Raw genomic sequence first — 24,403 nt, forward strand, 5'->3', positions numbered from 1 at the left:
TCTTACCCACCCCCCAGGCAGGGGCCTCCCTCAGAACAGCAGGCCCACATGTGTACACACCCATGTGTGAGCGTGTGCACGAGCGTGTGCTTGCACTTTCCAGAGCCAAAGGAACACGTAACAAGCTGTCAGTAAATCCTGCCAATTCGAGAAGGGTAATTGTCACGCACGATGCCAACAGACAGAACTCCAGTGGATTCACTTGGTTTTGTTTTGTGGTTATTTTTTTTTTACAACTTTAAATACGGAATATAAATAAATTTACATTTAAAAAATAAAAGGAAAGCCCCCAAAAATATAATCACCAACTTTACAAACTGAAGGAAGCAGATTTTGGAGGGGGAGCGGGGTAGGGAGGAAAGTGCAGTCGAAGGTGGGGAGGGAGGTGGGAGCTCAGACCCCACCCCAGGGAGCCCTGGGCATCTTTTCCCTTTTCTCCCCCACTCCCAGCCCATGAGATGGTTTCCTGGGAGGAGCCACCAGAAGTGGAACTCAAAAGAATCTAATACGGGGGGGAGGCGTGCAGGGGGAGAGCAAGGACTGCCCCCTCCCTTGGAGACTTTCTCTTGCGTTTTTCACACCCGCCTGGAAAGGGGAACTGCCTGAGCTGAGGACTCAGGAAAACGGAGGCCAGATGGACAACAGTGTTGCCTCCCCACCCAACACGGGCTCGCTCCTGTCCAAGCCCTCCAAGCCATTGGCCAGGTCGGGGCACAGCCAGTCCACGTGGAGCCTTTGTGTCAGTTAGGAAAAGGATCCCTTTCTCCATACATTTTTATCTCCATCTGCCAGAAAACTGTCCTGATAAATATACAAATTGGCCACGTTCTACAGTGTGAACAATGATGCCTGCAGGCAGTGCCCTTGTGCAGTGCACACCCTGCACAAACCTACTTGGCAGTCTTGGCTGGGCTGGGACATGACGGGCAGGCCCCCTGCTGCCCTGACCCCTGGTCTTCTGCCTAATGGAGCAGAAGTATGGGGTCCAAGAGTCCCTTGGTGGAGCAGACTGAGGGCCAGGACGAGAGGAAGATACAGGGTGGAGGTAGAGAGATAAAACAGAGGAAATGAAGGTGGGGGAAGTGGAAGGAGGCAGTGAATGCCCAGATCATCAGCCACGTCGGCTCCAGAGCAAACTTCATCTCTAACCCATCTGAGGGGGCACTTGGCTGCCTGGTGCTTGGGCCACGCCCACCCAGAGGAGTCCATACCGTCAGAGATCTCATATGTATAAAACAAAAGGAAGCCGCTGTAAGCAGAGGTGACCAGGGAGAAGTGACTGGGCCTGGGCGCCGTGGGAGGGCTTTTCTCGAGTCTGTGCTCCCCTGCGTGGTCTCAGCCACAGGAGTACGAGGTACCCTGGCCTGCCTGGGGGGTTCCCTTCAGAGCTGGCCAGGGGTCCTGGGACCAGGCAGGCCACCCATGCCTAGAGGGCCTCAGAGCCTTGTGCAGGGCTTTGGGCCGGTCCACAGCGCTGAGGTGTGACCCTGGCCGGGAGCCGGGGAACAGCGGGCCCACTGGTCTCTCTTGCGCTTCTATTCCAGATTCTCGGGGTCGGCGGAGGAAGACAGCAATGGAGTTCAGGTCCTCCGTTTCCTTCTCGAGCTTCCGGGCAAGGTGCTGGAGGCCAATGAGGGGACCCGCTGGTGGGTGGACGGACGCGCGGAAGGGGTAAGCACCATTGGCCGTCCGAATCAGGCATCGAGACAGACGGACGAGGGGAACAATATTATCACTCCAAGGACCCCATGGGGGCGATACAGCAAATACCATATTAAATAACCCTGTGGGCCAAGCAGAGGGACACAGAAGGGTCAGAGACAGCCTAGGGGCTCCAGCCCACGCTCACACGCCTCCCTTGCCAGGGACGGGGAGCTGATTTCCAGCATCGCTCAGGGCTGGGGCAGTTGAGGGTCAGACCTCCCATTCTCCTAGGGCATGCTGGGACACAGCTGGGCTGGGGTCCCCAAAGCCCCCTCACCCACCTACCCTATGGGAAAATTCAGTTGAAACTGGGTGGAGGGGATCCAGGCTGAGAGCCGGGATTTTGTTTGGGGAAATATCTCTCCTCATCCCCTTCCACAGCCCAAGCCGCAGGCCAGGGAGAAGAAAGACCAGGGGTCTGGGCCTCAGGTTCCCCACCAGGCCTCACCTGCCCACACTCTCCTGCAGATGCCCCTAGGCTCCGAGGGTCTCCTTCAGTGCCTTCTTGTCATGCGTGTGCTTGAACTTCCGGTGCTTCCCCTTGGGGGGCCGGCGGACTCGCACTGTCCGAATGGCCACCCGAGTTTGGGGTGTCCTGGCTGCTTGAGAAAAAGAAAGGTCTTGTCAGCAGGTGGACAGCCTCTGGAGAGGGTCTATTGCTCTCAACCAACACCTGCCGCAGACCTCTCCAGATCTCCTGGGCTGAAAGAAGGGGTAGGAGTCTGAGGCCAGCCCTCCTTGGGTTCAAATCCCAACTCCACTGCTTACCAATTATTGAACCACTCCGTACCTCAGTTTCCCCACCTGTGATATGGGGGTAATAAGACCGCCCCCCTCACAGGACTGGTAAAACGAATAAATGGCAGTTTACTGGCAAACACAGAGGGGAGTAGATTAGCTATGGCTTCAAGTTCTTTGTCCTTACCCCACTGACCCTCCTAATTTCCATGCCCCTTGAGCCTGGCGTGGACTCAGATCTGTTAACCAGTAGAAGGAGGCAGAGTGGTGCTGTGCTGGTTCCAGGCAAAACCCTTAAGAAGGCTTGGCAGCTCCCAGAGCGCCTGGGTGGCTCAGTCGGTTGAGGCTCAGATTTCGGCTCAGGTCATGATCTTGGGGTCGTGGGACCGAGCCCCGCGTCAGGCTCTGTGCTCAGCGGGGAGTCTGCTGGAGATTCTCTCTCCCTCTCTCTCTGCCCCTCCCCACTGCTGACATGCTCCCTCTCTCTCTCTAAAGTAAATAAATAAATATTAAAAAAAGAAGAAGAAGAAGAAGGCTTGGCAGCTCCCCCCATTTTGCCTTGGGGAGCCCTGTGCCACTGCGTAAGAAGTCTGGCTACTCTGCTGGGGAAGGCACCTGGGGAGGAGACGCCCTGGACTACAGCGAGAGGGACATGGGCCCAGCTGCCCCACGCAGCCTCCAGACAACACACTACAACCACTGGAGACATGAGTAGAACCGCCAGGCGGAGCCCAGTCAACCCATCAATCGGGGAGAGATGATAAAATGGCTATTGTCTTAAGCCACTAAGATCAGACTAAGAAGTGATCGGCAAATGGGAGCTGCTCTTACTCACTTTTTTCTTATTCCCTCGCTTGACCTCCTGTTGAGGTTTCCTCCCACCAGCCTCTCAGCCCCTTCCAGTTCTGGGATGCGGGAGCTACTGGGCATCGGGCCAGAACCACACACTCCCACTGTGGAGCTGGGCCTCCCCATCCCCGTGCCTGTCGTCACCCGGCCCTCGCCACTCCAAGAAGCGGCTCAGTGGGGCAGGCCAGAGCTCGGGCTGTGGGCCAGACCACCTGGGTGCGAATCTGGGCTCTCCCAGGTATTAGTGGCGTACGTTGGGGCAAGTCACATAAACTCTCTGTGCCTCGATTTCTGTATCTTTAAAAGTGAGCTGGCAGCAGCCTCGGCCCTCGGGTTAGGTGATAATACATGGAAATAGCCAGAAACCCTTGGCTAGCACTTCCTGTGCACCTGGCAATGTTCTAAGCTCATTTCTCCTCACAGCAGGTACAAGTCTCTACATTTAACAGACAGGGAAACCAAGGCAGAGACACTGGGATTTGAACCTAGGAGTCGGCCTCTGGAGTCCGTACTTTCAACCACTGGCCTGTAAATCACAGTACTCGTGAGCCTCGGGCAAGGTTAGCACTGATGTCTCTTCCTCCTGAGCCCCCAGGTCAACACCCTGGCAGTGAAAGCTTTCTCCACCAAGCTCAAGGCCCATCTCTTCCTGGGAGCCTTCCCCAGCACCCCCAGCTCTCTGGGGCCAACGCCGACTTCCCACCTCACAGACATAAGCTCCCACGAGGCAGTTAGCCCATCTCTGCCATCGGGCAGTGTAAGGATGCGGGCGGGTCTCAGATTCCCCTTGGGGGAGGACACCTAGAAGGGCCATTAAAGGGCCCAGAGTTTGGGCTCCAGAGATGGGGTCATCAGCAGGATCCTGGGCTGGGCAAAGCTTGAGCAGGCTCAAGGTCGTCATGCAGCTCATGAGTGACAGAGCCGAGTCTCGAGCCCAGGAAGTCTGACACCAGTATCACACGGGCCACAGCACCAAGCCTTCGCCAGGCTGGGGCCAAACTGCTGAAACTGACATGGCAAGACTTTATGTAATCTACATATTAATCAGTTGAACACGCCTTCCAAGATCTGGCTTGGAAAACCACATGAAGCACAGGCACATGAAAGAACCCCATCCTAAACATAAAGGAGAATATGATTTTTCCTGACTAGAAATCCTTCTATGTTAATTCTTATTATTATCCCACGTTATTCGATATCCCATGTTGTTCCGTGTTAACTGTATTAATAATTTACAACAGGTCAGTTTGAAGCTGTCAAATTATCAACCTTTCCAGGGCATCCGTGCCTCAGCTCGGCTCTCGGAACAGGACAAAGGGGCTAAGAGGCCTGCCTTTGGGAGGCTTCTAAGATGTTCTGTCCTCTACCAATAGAAAGTTACTGAAGATCAATGTGATTTTTTTTATGCTCATCTAAACATATTAACTTAATAAATCTTGATCTTTGGGGTGCCTGGCTGGCTCAGTTGGTAGAACATGAGACTCTTGATCCAGAGTTGTGAGTTCAAACCCCATGTTGGGTGTAGAGATTACTTAAAAATAAAATCTTAAAATAATAATAATAATAAAAATTATAATTATATATAATCATATTATATATATGTACGTATATGTGTGTGTGTGTATATACACATATATATAATGGCTGTGCTCCAGCAGCCCCATCAAGAACACTGAACAACTGACTTATAAGGTCATCTCTCTGGACCGTTCTAGCTCTAACAATGTTAAATTCTTAAAAAAAAAAAGAAAGAAAATGACAAGGCAGGTAAGAGCCAGTGACTGCTGTCATGGTGAGAGAAGGGCCAAGAATAGAACTTCAGGATACCTAGACTCCAGCCATACCCCTGCCTGGGACTGGCTGTGTGACCTTGGGCAAGACCCCAGCCTCTCTGAGCCTCAGGCACCTGCTCTGTAAAATGTGGACCAGGCAATTGGATCAGATCATTTTTGGGGTCCCTTTCAACTCAAACTATGCCCCTGAAATTGTGAATTCATGAACTCTAAAGAGTGGACCAGAAGTCCAGTTCCAATTAACCATCTGATGCTTGAACTCTGTCACATCACTGCTACATGGTTGCCCAGTCTCTACCTACACATTTTCAATGACAGGAAACTCACTACCGCACAAGGCATACAATTCCATCTTGGCCCCCTGACTGATTGACAGCTTTTGGTATATGGAGTTAAAATCTCTCTCCAGCGGCTTTTCCCCACTGGTCCTAATCCCCCCTGAAGGCCACAGGGAATGAGTTTGATTTCTCATCCCTAGGACAAGTTGTCAAATATCTGAAGATGATGTCCATGGAGTCTTCTCTTGTCCCACTATTTCATGTACTCATTCAACAAAGGAGGGGGCTGCGGTAGCAAGACGGGGATGGGAGCTGCTCTGGACAGGGTAGTCAGGGCAGGCCTCTAGGAGAAGGTGACTCCTGGGTTGAGACCCAAATGAAGACAAGTAGCCTTGTGAAGAGTTGAGAGAAGTGAATTTCAGATGGAAAGTGGCATGTGCAAAGGCCCTGTGGCAGAAAAGTACCCGGCCACTCGAGGAGGTCAGGCTGGTTGGGGTGGCATAAGTGAGGAGGAATGGTGGGGCAGCAAGGCTGGAAGGCCAGTCAGGGGCTAACATCCTCATGTAAAGCCTCGCAGGCAGGGGAGGAATCTGGATTGTTCTCAGTGAGATGGTAACCTTCAGATGAATTTTAACCAGGGGCGTGCCTGATCTAGTTTCCGCCCCCCCCCCCCCCCAGTGACAGGTGCCCCAAGAGAAGGGAGCTGCCCAGCTGAGCAATTCAGAGGCAGACCCTGGACCAGCGGTTACCTCGCTGCTCTTGGCTACTCCCCGGGCTTCGGGTCACGGATCGAGTAGCCACCACTGTCTCACACTTGCACGCCAGGTGGTCCTCCAGGGTCACCGTGGCCTTCTTAAAGGTTGGCTTCTTCCGTACAATCTCGATTTTTCTCACCTGGAGGACAGAACCATCCAAGTGCCTCTGTAAGACCACACAGGCAGGGGCTGAGGGAGCCTGCCTGCCTGCTCTTCCCACCCCAGTGTCCCCGGCAGGGATCTTTCCTCGAAAGCCGGGAGTGGAGAGGCACCGGCCCAAACAATAGCAGGACCTTGCCCTCTGCCCTTCTCGTAGCTTTTCCATCAAAACAAGCCCTCCCGACCTGGCCTCCAGCTTGGCCCCAGCCCCCTTGGAGCTCCCAGAAAGGGAGAAAGGCATTTCCGGGTTGAGTGTAGGGCCCGTGGTGTCCTCATTCCCGGAGCGCCAGCCAAGGTCAGGGACTGTGGCAGAGGCGGGAGATGGTTGTCTGGAAGGAAGTGGGGGGAGGCTTCATCCAGGAGGGAGGCGGGAAGGGGGAGGTCAGCTGTCAGGTGTCCATCCACAGAGCTGGAAGCACTGGGGACAAGAGATACCATGACAGTGGGTGGTGTGGTAGAGAGTGACACTTGCGATCTCGGGCACGGGGCCCAGGCCTGGGATGGATGGTGGGCACGGGGAAAGGCCACAGCTGACCTCGGAGGGGAGTGTGGCGAAGCAGGTGGACCATTTGGCAAGAGCGGGGCTCACCAGCCGGTGCTGAGCCCTAGGTGTGCCCCCTGCCCAGCAGCTCCGCCCCGCCAGAGTTGATGTGTAGGCGAGGCTGACCCAAGGGGCACAAAAACCTTTCCACATGAATCAGAAGACAGCTGAGGCTTCTCTGGCCCTGCCCTGCCCAGCATGAGACCCGGAGCTCCCCAGAGCAGCCTCTATTCTAGAATTTGCCTTGAGTCAGACTGCATACCCGATCTCTCCTGAAAGGAGGCAGGATTCAGCACTCTGACCCTTTGCTAGGGGCTGCCCCAGCATTTGCTGTGTCTGTTGCCTGGAGGAACTCTGTGCCCTCTTTGTTAAAGACACAACAAGGAACCTGAACAGGTTTGGAGGAAAACTGAGGAGCCCAGAACATTCTGAGTGTCCAATAAATGCTTGTAGACAGGTCTCTTCAAGGGACATCTGGGGATTTGATCCCTGTAAAAGAGGAGGCAGCACCCTTCCCTTAACGTCCCACACGCAGCCCTGCCTGGGGGTCTGCCTTTGGCTTTTGGGTACGGCGGCCTGGGTGGCCTTGAGGACTCACAAGTGGCCTCAGTGCACCTGCGCAGAGAGCCCTAACTGGACAGAGCCCAGGAGCCTGCCAGGAATGCCTCTCCACCCCTACGGAAGCTGGGCCGGTGGGTCTGCCCCCCAACCATCCCCCCCCCCGCCCCGCGGCCAGGGCCAGGGCCCGGGCCCTCAGCAACCCCCCCCCCCCCGCCCCCAGCTGGGCGGGCGGGGCGGCGCGCCTGCGCACCTGGACGGGCCGCAGCTGCACCTGGGTGGGGCGGCACTGCACGTTGCGGTTGTTACAGCAGCCCGAGCAGCGCTGCACCTCCACGCACGGCGGCCACACCAGGAAGTTGGCGTTGGTGTGGTCGATGAGGCGCCGCGAGATCTCGAACACCTCAGTGCGCGTCTTGCACTCGGCGATCATGGCCGGCTCGGCGACCGTCGAACCTGAAGGGACAGAGGGGAGAGCGCCGTCAGGAGGGTGGGCCTGCCCAGAGACCCCCTCCCGCCCCCCCCCCCAGCGGCCCAGCCCAGCGGGAGGGCTCTGACCCTGCTCTCCCTCACAGACGGCCCCGGCTGAGTCCCACTCGCTTCCACCCCGGGCGGCCGTGTGCGCCTCCTGGCTGTTACCAGCTGTGGGACTTGGACAGGTTGCTGATGTGCCCGCAGCCTCAGTTTCCCCATGAGATCTACACCCACGAACCGCTGTAAGGATCAATGAGATCATGGAGCGTGCTGGCCTGTCAGATGTCAGTTTCCTTCCACCGGGCCTCAGGTTCCTTCTGTGATTTCACACATTTCTGGGCTCGCCTGACCCCTGGCTCCTACTCGCTTATTTATTTTGTAACCACTCTTTTATGTTGCCCTTGTACACTATAATCTATTCTTACACCCTTGCTCCTTTCAAAGCCGGCTTCCTCATCTCTGGCAGGGGGATAACAGCGCCTATACACTGCACTTGCAGATCTGAGTCATGCAAGCGGCCCACAGCAAGCCTGCGGTCCACGCTGGGGCTCTGCCGTTGTTCCCATAGAGAGACACTGAGGCTCGACTAGCTGCCCGAGTTCACTGAGGAGTGGAACTCAGGCCACCAACTCCTATCTGAAGGGCCCCCTAGCCACTGTCTACAGTGTTTTGGGGACTACAGGTGGGCAGAGATGAGGAGGGGCTTAGAGCAGGCACTAGCCTCCCCGGGGAAGGCTTCCATGGGACCGAGGCAGGTGCCAAGCTTTGCCTGCTGTCCCAGCCGCAGCCCTAAGCCACAGAAGAGACACACAGCCCACCAGGACGGCACTGGGTTCAAGTGAGAAGAGCTGCTGGGACCCCAGCCCTATCCCTTGCTAGCCGTGTGACTTTTGGCCACGGCTTTACCCGCTCTGGGCCTCAGTTTCCAACTGTATAAAATGGGGTCAGTAATATCTATCTCTGGGGTTGGAGTATGAACAAATGAGTTTAAAAGCACTATATTTAGGAAACTATGTATTGGGGGATGGGGCGTGATGACTCAACTCCTCAATATAGTATATTGAAGGACAGTTTTACTCTCTTATAGTTCAATTCAGTCCTCAGTGTGGGACGAATGGGGCGGCCCAGAGCCGTGGGCTGGCTGCACGCCCCAGTTCTCCTTGTCTGGCTCCCACCATGGAGGGGTCACCATTCTCATCTGCAGCCTCACCTAGGCTCCTTCTCCCTCGGGATAAGCTCTCCAGCTCGCCTCCAGAATGGGATCGGGTCAAATTCAGGTCCAACTCGGCCCCGTCTTCATCTGCAAGAGAAGGTACAGTCAGATGCACTCTCATAGCCCCTAGCTGGTCCGATCGTGGGGTGGGGGCGCCAATGGGGGATGTGGGGCAGGCAGGAAGGTGGCCTCTCACCCCTCACTGGCACCCCACTCCAAAGAACAGACTCCCTTTCCAGGTCCCTGTAAACCTGAGGGTCCTCGCTCTGACAAGGAGCCCTCCAGGCAACCCCAGGGTGGTCATGGGGTTGGGGTGGTGGGGACCGGACAGCATCCCTGGGGGGCGCAGGCCTTCAGCCCCACTCTGGGCTCTTCAGCCACATTTTTGGACAGAACCCATGTCAAAGGAGTTAAAAATAACCCTTCCCTTTTGCTACTGTAAGTGAACCCTCGTCAGCCTCCAGGGCAGGGCAAGGACCCAGAGCTCAGAAGGCCAGTTTCCAGTGCCCCTCCACCCAACGTTCCCATAGGAAGCGCTGAATGGAGAAATTCCCAGAATCCCCGGGGGGACCAGCATGCCCTGGACACAGCCCCTCTGGAGCCCCGGACAATGGCCCAGCTGAGCCAGAGAGAGGGAGGAGGGACAGGAGTGGGGGTGGGGGCTGAAGGCAGAGAGGGGTGGGGAGCCAGCCTGCTGGGATGGGGGCGGCCATACCCTGAGCCCTTTCAGGCCTGGGTCTTGTTCCAGCTCCCAGTATCTCACTGTGTTTACCTCTCCCCTCTAACCTTTGACCTGGTGTCTGCCCTAAACCGTCCATTTCTCCCTCAGGTCATAAACCACAGCTCCCTTCTCCAGCCTGGGAGGCCCTCATCGTGATATCATCCTTGGTGCTCCTTGGAGCGATCCCTCTCTCTAGAGGCAGCCGACAGCACTGTGGGAGGTGAGGGCCGGACAGGAGGACTTTGAGCTTGACACTGAATCCCGGGCAGACCCTTCCAGCTCTCTGATGGCTGAAGAGTGAGCAAATAGACCGCGGGGTGTCGGGGACAAGCTCCCGCCCCCTCCCACGGAGCCCCCTCGCTGCTCTTGCTGTCTCCCCTTCCCACTGGCCCTGCCAACGACAAAGCTTCTGCTCTTCTCTGTGGGCTCCCCGGGGGTCCTGTTTGGAGGAGCCGGTCCTACAACGGCTGTGTTTCCGTCCAGCCTACTGCTCCCACGTCAGCGTGTCTGTCTGTCCCTCTCGCCCCCTTCCTTTCTCCCTGCCATCTCTGGAATGTCCCTGGTGGAGAGGAGATGGGGGAAAAGATGTGCTTTGTGGAAAGGTTAAGTTGATTAGGAAAAAATAGCCACATGGTTGCCTCGAAACAGGCCCGCTATTGAAAACCTCTGTCTCCAATCCCGACCCCCGGCCGGGGTGTGTAGGGGCTGTCCGAGGGTGGGGGCCAAGGGCCTTGGAAAGAAACTGCAGAAAGGCTAAATTTGGAAGTTGCCCCATTGTGTTGGCCAGGGCTGGCCAGTCGGGCATGGGGTGGGGGGTGTGGGAGACGTCGGGCGGGGGGCCTAGTGAACAATAGGTGGGCCCAGCTGGGGCCCCCTCCCGCCTGCCTCGCCAGCCCCCGGCACAGGCGGGTTTGAAAGGGCCCGGGAATGCTTTTGAGAGGGAGCCAGGGGCCCAACGGGGAGAGGAAACAAAGACAGGAAATGCTGTCCCCCGTAGATAGGAGTCTGGGCAAGGATTACAAAGTGACAAAGAGACAAAACCCTAGAGGGAAGGGGAGCTGGGGGTGCAGGGGGGCTGCTGACCAGGGCTCCAGGGAACAGGCCAGAGGTTAGAATAGAATGGAATTTGCTCTGAAGACAGCATTTATAAATACATTCCCGACCCAGCCCGGCAGCCCTGCCACGTGTATGCCACCAAGCACGTGCCCATTCGCTGAGTGCACTCTCGGGCTAGGGCAGGGCTGCCCGCTGGTCTGGGCCAGGTGTCCCCGGGAGACCTCACAGACCGGGCCCTCAGCCAGAGGGGCAGGGAGATGGCTCCTTTGGCACCACCCTCCCTGGTTGGGCCCACACCTGGATACGCATTCGGCATATGCCCTGGGCACCTTCTTTCTCCCTGCACCCCTCCTGCCGGCACCCCACCCCGTGCACCAAGCCAGAGCCACAGGTGGTGCGTCTGCCACACCCCACGTCCCAGGTACCAACCCGTCCACCTACTCAGCCCTGCCCCGGGACAGGTGTGGCCGAGCCCTCCTGGGGCTGCCACAGGCCTCTAGTTCTCCGGAAGTCAAGGAAGGGAGGCTGCCCCTTGCCCTGCCCGTCCCGGCCCCCAAGGACTCAGTGGGGGCCCAGAGCCCTGAATGAGGGTTCAATTTACCTACGGAGGCTCCGTGCAGCAGGCGCTGGAGATCATCAAAGGAGCGGATCGAGTGGTCACTCAGCATCTCGTAGAGCTCCTCGGGAATGGGGTCCCCCTGCCAGGCAGACACCGTGGGGTCAAGTGAGCTGGAGTCGAGGGTTTTCTAGCCATGGCCCTCTTCCCTGCCACACACATGCCACCGTCCTATGGAAAAGCCCCACAGGGCCTCTCGGCCATGGGCAAGTGGACAGCCGGGCCGGGGCGTGTGTGTGGGGGGAGGGGAGCAGTTCCAGGCCTGGCAACCAGAAGCACAAAGTTCTGGGGGCCAGAACCTGCTGAAGCCTCTAAGACCCAGATCAGATGCCCATCCCCCACCCCCAAACGGGAGCCCCAGCTTGCTCTGAGTTAGATCCGATGGTGTACATCTGTCGCCCACATCGCATCACAGGTTCCTGGAGACTCCAGCCATCTTTCTGCTTTTCCTCCCCACCTGACAGCCAACGACAGCCAGCATTTGTCACAGGAGATCTAATTGTCCCCATTTTACAGATGAGAAAACAGAATCTTCCAGCCAATTATCAGCAGAACCTGCATTCAAAGCCAAGGCTTCCTGGTGGCAGAGGCTGTGCCCCCAGCCTCCTGGGTACATGAGGTGGTTCCTAAATGCTTGCGGAGGTGGCCAGGCTCCGGGGGCCCCAGGTACTAACAGATCTATTTAGTCTCTTGCTCAAAAGAGGAGAGAAGGGAATCCTCAGATACAGACACGAAACCTGAAAGCTTACCCATGCCCCATGCCCAACCAAACCCTATTTTTAGAGCCCCTCTGGCCTGTTACCAAAAACACTTGAAACTTAATAAGTGCTTTAACAGGCCCCACTCGGAGCCGGGCTTCCTCCAGGGAAACCGCAGGCCTCACAATGACATGACAGCAGCCTGATAGGAAGGTCACGGCCACATCCCTCGTGGTCCAGGGAAACCTGAGGGGCTGATACCAGAGGTCTTGAGGAGGAGGGCCCAATCTGGACACCCAATGCCTCGGGGCAAAGAGGCGGGAGACCCTGCTGCATGTCCGAACTCACAGCCGTACAAACACACACACACGTGCACACGCACATGCAGGATGGCGCGGTCCTGCGGAAGAAGCCCTGGAGGGGGCGCCGGCAGACCTGACTTACTTAAACAACTCTGTGCCTCAGTTTCTCTGGATGAGGAAGCAGGAGCTCCTGCTCTAGTCAGTTCATGGAACACTCCAAGGACCCGAGTTCTTTTTTTTTTCTTTTTAAAGATTTTATTTATTTGACAGAGAGAGACACAGCGAGAGAGGGAACACAAGCAGGGGGAGTGGGAGGGGGAGAAGCAGGCTCCCCTCTGAGCAGGGAGCCCGATGCAGGGCTCGATCCCAGGACCCTGGGATCATGACCTGAGCCAAAGGCAGACGCTTAACGACTGAGCCACCCAGGCACCCCTCCAAGGACCCGAGTTCTGATTGGCTTTGCACAGGCTGAGCCCCTGCCTGACAGGGGGAGGAGGTCCTCTGCCCCGTGGCCGGCCCCAGGGGGCTCTCCCCAAAGCTCTGTTAGGAGCTTGGGGATGGATCAGTTTCTGGCTCCCCCAAAGCTCCGTTTCCTCAAAGGTTATCATGGCGTCTGGGAACACCTCCTCCAGGGGTTCTACCCCATCCATCCAGCCCTGGCCACCCAGGTTGACCTTAGAGTGAGGGTAGAGTGTGGGTTACGTTCACTTTTAAAACGAATTCCTTGAAACCCCTGAGCTCAGTTTTTTCATTTGAACTCAGAGCTTATAATCCTGCCTGGTGTCTAGGGCTGCCGGGAGGTTCAAGACAGGAAGGCTTGGGGCCCGAGCAGTAAGCTTGGCTGGCAGCTGGGGTCTTTCCTTCAGGGTCCATGGCTACGAAGCCGGGGAGCCAGGGGCTGGATGAGTGAGATGGGGGAGGGGCATCAGCTCAGCTGCGCCTTGCTTTCCTCCCCTACCTCCGCCACGCTCCACCTCTTCCTACTCCAAGACAGAGACCATGCCTTTGGTGTCTCCAAATGTGGACACAGGGCACTACCCACAGGCCGGAAGGCAGGCGGCGGGTCCCCAGTTAAGACCAAGGCAGCCTACTTCCCCTGAGGGTTTTGCCAAGCCCAGAACTGGTAGTCCAGGGAGCTAAATTCTACCCTTGTTATTCCCCTAACCACCCCATGACCTGGGGCAGGTCACTGCCCCTCTCTGGTCCTGGCCCCCATCTGTGAATCAGGGGGTCGAAGACATTTGATTCCATCCTAATTCTGCCTGTGCTGGTAGAGGTAACAGAGGAAAGCCGAGGGTGAGGTGCCCGACCAGGGCTTCCAGGCTGTCTGGGCAGTAATGATTCAATTAACCCCCCAGGAGAGGGCCCCAAGGCCCAGGACCAAATGGCATACAGCACTCATGCCAAGACCTCCTTGCCCATTGGAGAGCTGGCTGCAGTTGCCAGCCGGGGCAGAGTAGGCAGACCCCAAACAGGACTAGCGGGTGCCCCAGACCCAGCCTGCGATGCAAGAGACAATGTTTTATGGAAACGGACCCAGACCCTCCCAGGCTGAGTAGTGAAGAGCCCAGGACAGACGGGGGAGGTGGGAGAAGTACACAGTAGGTGCTCAAGAAGTACTCGTAAAATGCATGAAGGACTCTCCCCTTCTCCCTGGGGTTCTCTCCTGTGTGATCCTCCTACCTCCTCCACCAGGAGGACCCCCTGGGTTAAAAGCCCCCTCCACCCCCTAAGCAAACTGCCTCCTAAAGAATCCACTTCACTCTAAGCAGAGAGGCCATTCCTGCACATGTTTCTAGTAACTTGGCCACTGGATGCCCAGAACTCACTGGATTTGATAATAATACCACAGCTAACTTTTATTAAGTGCTGACTATAAGCCAGGCACTGAGCTAAATGCTGTACTAACTACCAATCCTAAGCAGCTGGCTCTATATTTTTATCCCCATCTTCCAGATGGGGAAGCTAAAGGCTTAGAGAAGTAAGTAAAGGGCTACAGGTCTACACCACAAGAGCAGAGCCGCGCCGCTCCCTCTTCCAGCCCACCATGGAGCTTTCTGGCATCAGGTGTCCCAGAGCAGGGGCTAGAGGGTCCTCAGGGGACACTGGCCATGGCTGAGGTGGTCACAACTAGAACAGTGCTCCTGGCATCTAGTAGGTGGTGGCCAGTGATCCTGCTAAACATCCCACTATGCACGGGACAGCCTTCCACAATAAAGAATTATCTGGCCCAAGATGTCAATAGGGCAGAGGTTGAGAAACTTGAGTACACAGAAAAGCAGGGGCTTCAGCAGCCAAGGAAACCTGGCCTCTTGGATGAAGCCTTTGAACAACCTTAGCTTCTTTATCTTTCAAATGGGGCGAAGAACACCTGACTGGTGTTATTGGGAGGCGTAACTGCACCTAGCAGAGCGCCCGCAAATAACAGGTACTTAATGAGCTGTCAGGGGCCCATTCAGTCCTTCAGGTGGCTCCTTCGAGAGCAGCAGCGAGCAGCACACACGCCCAGGGCCAGCCAGGAAGGGCATTTTTGAGGAAGACAATTGGTGGGTGGAGAGCTGCCTAGCCTGCCCCCGGAGGAGAGCGTGTGGCTTTGCATTATCCCCCGTGCTGGGCCCCAGGAAATGGCACCCTAGTCCCCACTGGCACTGCCCGGGGCTGCGTGGGCTGGCGGGTCCCTTCCGGGGCTGGGGGGGGGCGGTGAGGGATGGGGAAATTCAGCCTGTGGTCAGCTCCAGGATGCAGTGCCCTGGGGGAGACTCGCAGGGGCACCTGCTGGGGGTCAGAGGCTCCTCTTGGCATGGGAGGGTGAGCAGCCTGGAGCCCGGGTTTCCTGGGCACAGGTTCTTGAACCCTCCTTAGGTGGGCAGGGACAAGAGGCATGGCATCCAGATGAAGCTGCCCCAGATCTCAGGCCTGGGGTTCCTGACAGGGCGAGGGCGTGGTGAGAAGACAGCTGGGGCACAGCCAGCCGGGGGAGCCAAGGCAAACAGTCTCCTCCCCTCCCTCCCCACCCCCAACACCAGCTGCAGAAGGTAGGAAGGGCACGAGCTAGCGTGAGGCCAGGCGAATTACCTGCTCCCAACCCGGCTGGCAGATCAAAGGGGCTTGGACCCCACCCTCCCCCAGGGCCCCAGCTGCACACACAGATACGCACTCCCCAGCCCTCCGCTCCTCGGAGGGAGATGACAGGCTCAGCCCGAGCAACCAGGGGCGTTGGCTGGGGCTGGCGGAGAGAGAAGCCGGCGAGGCCTCCAAGCGCCCGCCTGCCTGACAAGTCTCAGGCCTGATTTAGATTCGATGCCAAAGCCAAGCCCTTTGAAGAAGCCTTCTCCGGGCAGACCACAGAAGCCATTTAGAACCAGACTTTCCCACCTCGCATTTCCCTTCCCTATTGCTCCTGGGACCCTCCCGCCCCTCCTGAATGTTAGCCCAGCCCCACACTGGGTTGTCTGCCTCTCCCTGGAGCAGAAAATCTGTTAGGGCTGGAAGAGGGGCCGGTGCTGCAGTTACAACCCGGCGCGGCCCATCACGGTCACTGCCCCCCCCTCCGGACCCGCTGCCCCGGGGGTCCTCCCCTCCACCCCAGGCCGGCCCAACTCCCGGCACTGGCGCGGGGTGAGCAGGAATCTGCATTTGCGAGAGGCTAGGGAATTCTGCTGCTCTTAGGGAACTCTGAGCTGATCCAACCTTCACATTTTGGGGAGGGGTGGGAGAAACTGAGGCCCAGCTCAAGATACACAGAATCGCTGCAGTCTGATTTTCCTTCTGTTTCCTCCTCTGTCCTGTCCAATCTTGGCAGTCCAAGTCCCAAGACGCAGAACAGAAAGACAAGCTTGTCTCTCAAGATAGGGGGAAGGGCCCAAATGAGAATGTCTGCCTGGAGAGCAGAGTAGCCGGCCCGCATTGCCCTGGGGGTGAGGACTACGTGAGGTCATGTTTATAAAGCACTTAGCAAGTGCTAGACAGATGTCTGGTCCTTCCTCACCGCCGCCCCCCATGCCCCCCCCCCACATCCACTGTCCTTTCCCCAAATATTTATAGATTATCCACCTTGGACCAGGAACCGTTCCAAGAATGGGAGACAGTGGTGACCAAGACAAACTCTCTAGAGGAGTTTAGACTAGTGAGGGAAAACGGACAATAAATAAACCAGAAAATGGAATAGCTATCCTAGAAGAGGCATATGGGGAGGGGGAGACTGAGAGGGACCCAGGAAGCCGATAGCAAACCCCTCTTTACCACTCTCGCTGAATCAACCCCCCCCCACACATACACATATATAAACACATTGTTCTAGGTCTTGCCCCAGAGCCTCAAAATTCTGTTCGGTCCTAAACTTGCAGACACTTCTAGGGCTGGGCGAGAGAACCCAGCAAGTCGGTCCCCCACCACCTAAGACCATTAGCAAACCAGAAAGAAGCTGGGTGGTAAAGGACTGCCAGGCCCCTTCCCTCCTTCCCAGCAGAAGGGTGCTCAGGCGGGAGGCATCACATGACAGTGGGAGTTACCCTCCCCGGAAGCCAGCTCAGCCATGGAGATAGGACCTCCTAGGCCTCAGCGGACCCTCTGGCAGGCCCAGCCTTCCCAGCTGCTGGGGCCTCTACCTGAGGCTTTGGCCAGGGACCAGGCCAGCCCCAAGGCCACCTCCAGTAGCGAGCTCTCCTGGAGTCTCCCTTCCCCCCACTAGCCCCCATGTTGATGGGTTTCCCTTTATGTCTCCTCCTCCAAAGCCGCCTGAGGCTGACACGGGCTTAGCGAGACAGCGCTTCTTTCGGAAACTGCAAAGCACCACACAATTGTGGCTTCCCGAGAGCCTTGTGTTCCAGGACGCTGTGATTACAGTAGGGAGAGAGGCAACAGCTTCTGTGCCATAGCGTCCCCCCTCCAAGCACACATATCCATGGAGTTGTGGGGAAGGAGGAGATGCTGGAGGAAGCTGGGAATGAGGAGGGCAGGCCTGGGAAAAAGCCTCTTCCAGCTGTCACCCAGCCTCTCCAGAGCGCGCTGGGATCAGCAAAGCAGACAGAACAGCCAGGTGGGAGGCCCCTCAGCAGCGAGGGTCCTCTTAGTCTTGGAGGCTCAAAGAAGGGCTTATTGGAAGGGAGAATGCTCTGGACATCACAGCGCCCCCCAGACGCATCAACACTATTCTCCGCCTCCTGGGGTAGTTGTAAAAAAGCAATCACGGAGGGGTAAAGCTGGAGGGGCGGCAAGCCGACTTGCGCCGGCAAAGAGCAGTGGGTGCTGTGGAGCCAGGACCTGATGGGAGGGTCGCTGTCTCCCCTCCCTCCTAGGGGCCCAGCAAGGAAATGCGGTCACTAGAAAGACGACGAGGTTCCAGGGCCCACGGTGGGCCCACCTGTTGCGCGGGGGTGGGCACCTGATGCCGGGTGTATAGGGGCCGTGCGTGCCTGTGTGCGTGCGTGGGTGTGCGCGCACGTGTGTTCAGGCCGCGTGTTCGGGGGCCAGGCGTACGTGTGTGTGCGGTGCGCGCGCGTGTGCCCCGCGTGTGCACGGGCGTGGCGGCGGCGGGCGCGCGACCCGGCCGCGGTAGTGCGTGCCCGTCGCTCTGCGCGCCCGCCCGCCAGCCGGAGCGCAGCATCGCCTCCGGCCAAGAGTGTGCATGCGTGGGGTGAGTGAGCGAGTCCGGGGGCCGGGCGGGGTGGGCTGCGGAGAGCAGCGGCGGGGGCGCCGCCGTTCCCAGGACGCCCTGGCACCGGCCCCAGCCCCCAGGCCCCGCGGCAAGGCGAGGCGGCAGCTGGGGCCGGCCGGCGCCCCCCTCCCCAACAGCTGGCCGCGGCCCGGGGGGCTGCAGAGAGGAGAGGAGGGGGCGTCGGGAGGGGCCTGCAGGCTTCCAGGCCGAGCCCTGCGGCCTCCCTCCCGGGTGCGGACCGCGGGGGGTTGGCCGCGGAAGGGCGGGGCCCCAGGGCGGGCGGCCGGCGGCCCTCGAGGAGCCCCGAGAACAAAAGGAGACGGCGACGGCTCGCTCCTCTGTGGTCAAAACAACCTGCGCTGGCGGCGGCCCAAGGTCTGGCCGCGGCCTCGGAGCCCTTCACCTTAACCCCTTCGCCGCCGCCGCCGCCTCCTTCCTGCGCCTCGTTGGACGCCAGGAGGGGCCGGCCCTCCTCGGGAGCCGGCGAGGTGCGGGCTCCCGGCCGCCGCGGAGCGGAGGCGGGACGGGACCCAGGCTCGCCGCGCTCCCCGCTGCCCTCTCCTCCCCTCCACCTCGCGCTTCCTCCCTGCCCCGCCCCCTTTCCCACCTGGATTCCGGGTGGACTTGCCAACTCACTGCTACGTGAGGCTGGGAGGGGTGTGTGGGGGGGGGGCTGATCCGACCTGATAGCTCCCCCAGACGTTTTTACACCCCACCTGCCTCGCAGCTATGCTTTTACTGGCGCGCTCCGCACCCTGCAAGCGGGGGAGAGAGGCGCTTCCTCTCGCAGGGCGCGGGCGCAGGTATGGCGGGGCCTGGGGCACACACTGCCCCGAGGGCTGGATTCCTTAAAAGCCTCTCCTCCTCCCCAATTCCCGAATGCCCAAAACCTCTCTCTCTCTCTCTCTCTCTCTCTCTCTCTCTCGGCAACCCCCGCGCCCAAGACACAAGCTGCGGCTGGACTGCGCTCTAGGGCCGGGCATGCCCTGCGCTGGCCCGAGGGCACCCGTCCCGACCGGGAGCCGGAGCCCGGGAGGGGAGGCAGATCCCCGCGGAAGGCTGGCGCGGCTGCCACCGGTGCGCGAGCTCGCGGGTCCTGCACAGAACCTAAGCTGGAACCAAAGTGGGCTTGGGAGGACGCGCTGCCTTCTGCACCCTGGGCACCACCACCCCCCTCTGTCCCTTCGGGTTCCTGAGGGGTGGGGGCCGGGGCCACACACACACCCTCCCCCGACGCTGAAAGGGCCAGAGATCTGGGATCTCTGGGAAAGAAAGCCTCCTGGGAAAGAAAGCTGCCCCTGCCCCCTCCCCTTAGAGCCTGGCACCTCCGGACCTCACGTCCCAACCCTCGGAGGTCACCTAGCGCCCTGCGCTAGGCCCCTGGGCTCCAAGGGTCCAAAGTTCACTGCAGGGAGGGGAGGGGGCGACTAAGGGGTGCGGGTGGGGGTAATGAATGAAGCGAACCAGCCCTGGCAGCCGTCGCAACTCACCTCGGCGCTGACCAGACGCAGGTAGCAGCAGAGAGACAGGAAGAGCGCCCAGCAGCGATTCATGCCGACTCCGGGCCCGGCCCCGCGGGGCCCCGGACGCGTGGACCGAGCGCGCCGCCCCCGCGGCCAGGGTGGGGGGCGGGGGCTGGGGAGGGAGGTGGGCTCGACTCGGGTCTGCGGCGATCAGGCGCTCAGGCCGCTGCAGCCGCCGCCGCGGCTCACCCGCATGGCCCCCGGGCGCCGCCGCCCCCGGCCCCGGCTCCGTCGTTGAGGGGCTGGGGAGGGCCTGGGCGCAGGACGAGGGTCCGAGGCCGCTACCTGGGCGGATCCCGAGCCCGAGTGAGCATCCACGGCCAGGGGTCTGCGTCGCGAACCAGCCGAGGCGTCTAGCCGTGTGGGGGCGCCCAGGGGACTCCAACCTCCAAGAGGAAAAAGAACACGGCAGTCGATGGCTCGTCTTCACTCGCCGACTATAGGCGTTTTCCTCTGCCCGCCGGCTTAGCTTTTTTGCAACATTTTCTGGAAAGGCCCCCGAAGTCGGAAAGTGCAGAGCTGGGCACCTCAAGGCCAAAGTCTCCCCCAAAAAACTTTTTCCAAAGTTGGCTTTGCAGCGGCGGCCCGAGTACCCGGGCAGGGAGAGGTGCAAACTCCCGCCCGGGCCGGGTGGGGGGGGCCGGAGCGTGTGCGCCTTGGCGCGGGGCCCAGGCGGCGGGCACGGCTGCTCCGCGCTCGAGGCGTGCCCGCTGCGCGCAGTGCCGGGCGCGGCAGACAGGTGGACGCGGCGCGAGTCCGTCGGTCCGTCTGTCGTCGCGCTCGCCGCTCTGGGCGTCCTCTGAGGGCTGTGAGCTGCGGCTGCTCCGGCTTCTCTTTGCAACGAGGCTGGAGGGTGGGCCTTTTTTTTTTCCCCCTTTTTGCGCGTGTGTGTATGTGTGTGTGCGCAAAATATCTCAGTCTCGGGAATGAAAGATGGGCGCTGGCGGCCAGAGGGGAGCCCTCAGGGAAGCAGCGGGGGAGGCTGCGGGCGCGCGGGGAGGCAGGCGGGCTGCTCCCGGCGGCAGGAGGAGAAGTTGCCACCCTTTCAGCTGTTCCGGCCTTTATAAAGGAGAAGGGAGAGCGCTAGAGGTGGGTGGAGACTGCCTTTCCTCTTCTGGCCGAGAGTCAGCACCGGGAAGGGGGGGGGGGGGAAGCTCCGGGAGGGCCTGAGGCGGGGGCGGGGCGCTCAGGGGTCTCTAAGAGCTCGGCAGCCCCTCTGCCCAGGATCTGGCCCTTGGGAAGGGAGAACTAGGGGCGACTCAGCGCCCCGCCCCTTAGCACAGTGACCATGGCCTGATTTCTAGCCCACGTGGCCGGGGAGTTGTCCCCAGGGCCACCGCCAGGAGTCCAAACGCGCAGCCCCAGGGCGGCACTTGCCCTCTGACCCAGGCATAGCGGTGAAGGACTCAGGCTCCGCAGCTTGGTCACATCCTGCCCTGGCGCTGAGTAGCTGGGTCACCTTGGGCAAGTCACTTCCTTTCTGTGCTCTTCCACCTAGCCTCCGAGTGGGATGGGGTTCTTGGGAGGACCTAGGGCCAGAAAGGGCAAACAGCACGGAGCCCGGCGCCAGCCACAAGGTGATCCGACAGAGCCCGCAGCCAGTACCATTCGGCAGAAAGCTGGGTCTGTGTCTCCACCTCGTCGCTGGTTGCCTGGCGCAGCACACGCACTGCTAATGTGTTGAACTGCAAAGTCACACAAACCCGCACAGCCCTGCAGCATCCTTGCCGGGCCGCCATCACAGTCCCAGGCACCCTGATGTTTACTACCTCCCTCGGCCCCCCGGGCTTTTGAGCCCACCCCCGCCAGCATTCACGCAGTTAACGCCTTCCACCCCCAGCACCGAGAGCTGCGGTGGCCCTGCCTTCAGCAGCCACACGGTCAGTCACAGAGTCACACGCACCCCCGACGCGCCCAGCACCCACCACGGGACCCGCAGGCTCACTGCATCGCCTGGCTCCTGGCTGTAGGACACCTTTATCTGGTCCCCTTGCACGGTCTCCGTCAGCTGCCCTTGGCACCCAGACATCCCTTTGGGGTGCCAGCCCGCTCCTCACGCCTCCGTCGCAGAGACAGGCACACCCGCTGTCTCTTCATGAGCCATCTTCTTGGACCTGAGCGGGGCCGGGGGGGGGGGGGGGGCGGTGGCTGGGGGGGGTGGCTGGGGGGGCTGCGGGGGCGCGGAGGAGGGAGGGAGGACTTTGCCAGGCGGGCCTCTTTACAAACAGCCACAAGTACCCACCCTCTACCCAGGACCGCCTAGGCAGCATGGCACCGTGGCCGGGAGGCAGGCCGGGGGCAGGTCCCCTTGGTTCAAATCCTGGTGTGGCCACTGGAGCTGGTCAGGTGTCTCTGGGAAGCTTAACCCCTCCGTACCTCGGTTTCCTCCCCTATAAACTAGAAATAAATCTAGAATTGGAGGGAGAGAAGGATTTCAAGGAGGCCTGAGAAAATTTTAGGGGTGATGGGGACGTTTGTCAGCCTTGCTGGGAATGATGAGTTCACGGGTATACACCGCTATCAAAACGGATCTATGCATTTTATTGTACCTCAGTGCAGTTGTAGAATTCTTCACTACCTCCTAAAGTGGTCTGGAGGCTCAGATGAGATAGTCCATCTGGAAGGGCTGAGCATGATGCCTGGCACACGGAGTGCATCATCCCTTCAACACAGAATTTGAGTGTTCCCCGGTGGCCAGGCACTATTCCAGGTGCTGGGGAGACAGCACAAGGCTGGTACACGCTCCTGCCCTGGAGGAGCCCCTATCCAGAAGGACAGACAGATGCATAAACAGATAAATTAGGAGACAGGGTGACGAGGGAGATTGGGGGTGGGGGGATGGGAAGATAATCCCAAAACACAAGATTTGAAGTCTAAAGGCTTAGAGATAAAACCACAGGACGCTAGGTGATGTTGACCTTGACCTTCTGGATCTTATCCGGAAAAGAGATGAGAACAGCTACCATTATTATCGAGGGGACCGTGTAATAGGTCATGTTCTTACTCGACATGTAGCCTCTCCATGCTCCTGTGAGGTATGCTGCTCCTATCTTACAAATGGGGACATTGAAGCACAGAGAGGTTAAGCAACTTGTTCAAGGTCACACAGCCAGTAAGTGGTAGAGACTAGACTCCAACCCAAGCATTCCAGCTGTGGAGCCCACACGCTTAAACCACCATGCTATGCTGTCTCTTGGCAGGGGATGACTGATGATGATAATTAGGACACATTTTACACTTTTGTGAGCATCAAACACATGAATATATGTACAAGTGCTTTGCCAACTGAAAGTGCTATACAGACATGAGTTCTGACTTACCAAGTACTGTAGGAGCACAAAGGAGGGAGCACACGGCTCAGCCTCAGGGGAGGGATACAAAGAGAGGAGGCTATTGGGAGCAGCATCATTGAGCACCCACTTGTCTGCAGGCCCTATGAAGAAATGTAATACAGGAGACCCAGAGCCGGGATTCTGGGACCTACCAGGCTCTTGAGTGAGATAGACACAGATCAATACAGTCCAGATGTCTTTGTGCACTGGTTCGAAGGGGCAGGACAGGGACGGCAGAGGCAGCCGGAACCACAGGGCACCCGGCCTGAATGCCATGCTGAGGAGAACCCCTTTCCTGTACCCTCTCCTTGCAGACACATGCCAATGTGGGGGTCTTTCCACAGGAGCAATTCTCTAAAGAACACCTCCTCCTCTTCCTCCTGTGACTTGACTTAGCACCTCCTCCAGCTAAGCCCCCTGGGCTTGGTACTTGCTCTGGGTTCCCACAGCATGTGGCCCATGGTATTGTCATTGCCCATTTATCAGTGTAGCTCTAGAATGAGATCCGGGTGAGCAAGGGCCTCATTCCAGCTCCCACAATACAGCAGTTGCTCCATAAAAGTCTGCTAAAGGAATTCATAAATGAGTAAATATCTGGCCTATTTCTTCCTTTGAGTCCTGGCCCTTTTGGGGCAAAGCTGCCATGCCCTGCCTGAGGGGTGGAAGGGGTCAGGGAGGGGGCTTGTAACGTGAGCCTCTAAATCCGAATGCCCAGGGGCACCTCACAGACCTGGAAAGACCCCGGCCCATCTTTGGCATTGGGGCCCTGAGGAATCAGGCTTTCCAATAGGTCTGGGAGCTGGTTATGTGGGCTGGGGGCCACACCCCATAACTCTTACCCCCCCACCCCCACCCCCTTGATAGCTGTGAGCCCAGCAGAAAACCAAGTGGCCACGGCCCTCAGCTAATTGCTGAGGGGCCCGCCCAAGGCCAGGGCTTTTTAGACTGTGTGTCTAGAGCAGTCTAAGCTCTCCTCCATCAAAAACATCTCATACCCTGAGAGTGGGGGCTCAGGGCCAAGAAAGGAGCTGGCTTCCATCCCCGGGGCAGACTTGGACCCTCAAGTCCAGAGTGGGTATCCCCGCTCTCCTGAGAGCCCTAGCAGTGCCAGGCAAGTGTGCTTTTCCCAGCTTGATGGCCAGGGGATGTCCGGCTCCAAATTGGGGACAGTCCAAGGCCAAGCCACAAATGGCCTGAGGCCCCAGCCCCAGGCTGTATGGTGGCAAAGGACGCACATACCCCCTCACCATGTAGCTGCAGTCAGCGCGCGCAGAGCCCCTCGCTGCCCTGCCCCCGCCTCCCGGGCTGCAAGGCCTGGGCCTGCTTCACCCTCACCCAGGAAGGGAGCGATTGCAGCGTTGCTGCTCCTTTCGTCGGTGAGGAACCGGAGGCTTGCAGGCTACCGGGGACGAGGCTTTCCAGCAAAGACTGCCCGGG

The 24,403-nt window shown here is 58.8% G+C and overlaps 1 protein-coding gene across 2 annotated transcripts; it reads right to left on the reverse strand.

Annotated features, from left to right (window-relative positions):
• Window positions 1–331: 331 nt before the first annotated feature.
• On the reverse strand, window positions 332–20,732 carry PDGFB (platelet derived growth factor subunit B). Of its 2 annotated transcripts, none has more exons than XM_036078599.2 (7): window positions 19,602–20,732; window positions 11,441–11,537; window positions 9,060–9,149; window positions 7,629–7,831; window positions 6,112–6,256; window positions 2,153–2,306; window positions 332–1,784 (listed from the first exon to the last, which is right to left on the reverse strand). In XM_036078599.2, the coding sequence occupies exons 1-6, from the start codon at window positions 19,662–19,664 to the stop codon at window positions 2,179–2,181; spliced, it is 726 nt and encodes a 241-aa protein (XP_035934492.1). In that variant the 5' UTR covers window positions 19,665–20,732; the 3' UTR covers window positions 332–1,784; window positions 2,153–2,178. The 2 variants fall into 2 exon arrangements, with proteins under 2 accessions (XP_035934492.1, XP_035934493.1); XM_036078600.2 differs by having other exon boundaries at window positions 2,153–2,303; window positions 19,602–20,726.
• Between the last annotated feature and the right edge of the window lie 3,671 nt (window positions 20,733–24,403).

This window comes from Halichoerus grypus, chromosome 6, assembly GCF_964656455.1.
Source record: "Halichoerus grypus chromosome 6, mHalGry1.hap1.1, whole genome shotgun sequence".
NCBI lineage: Eukaryota > Metazoa > Chordata > Mammalia > Carnivora > Phocidae > Halichoerus > Halichoerus grypus.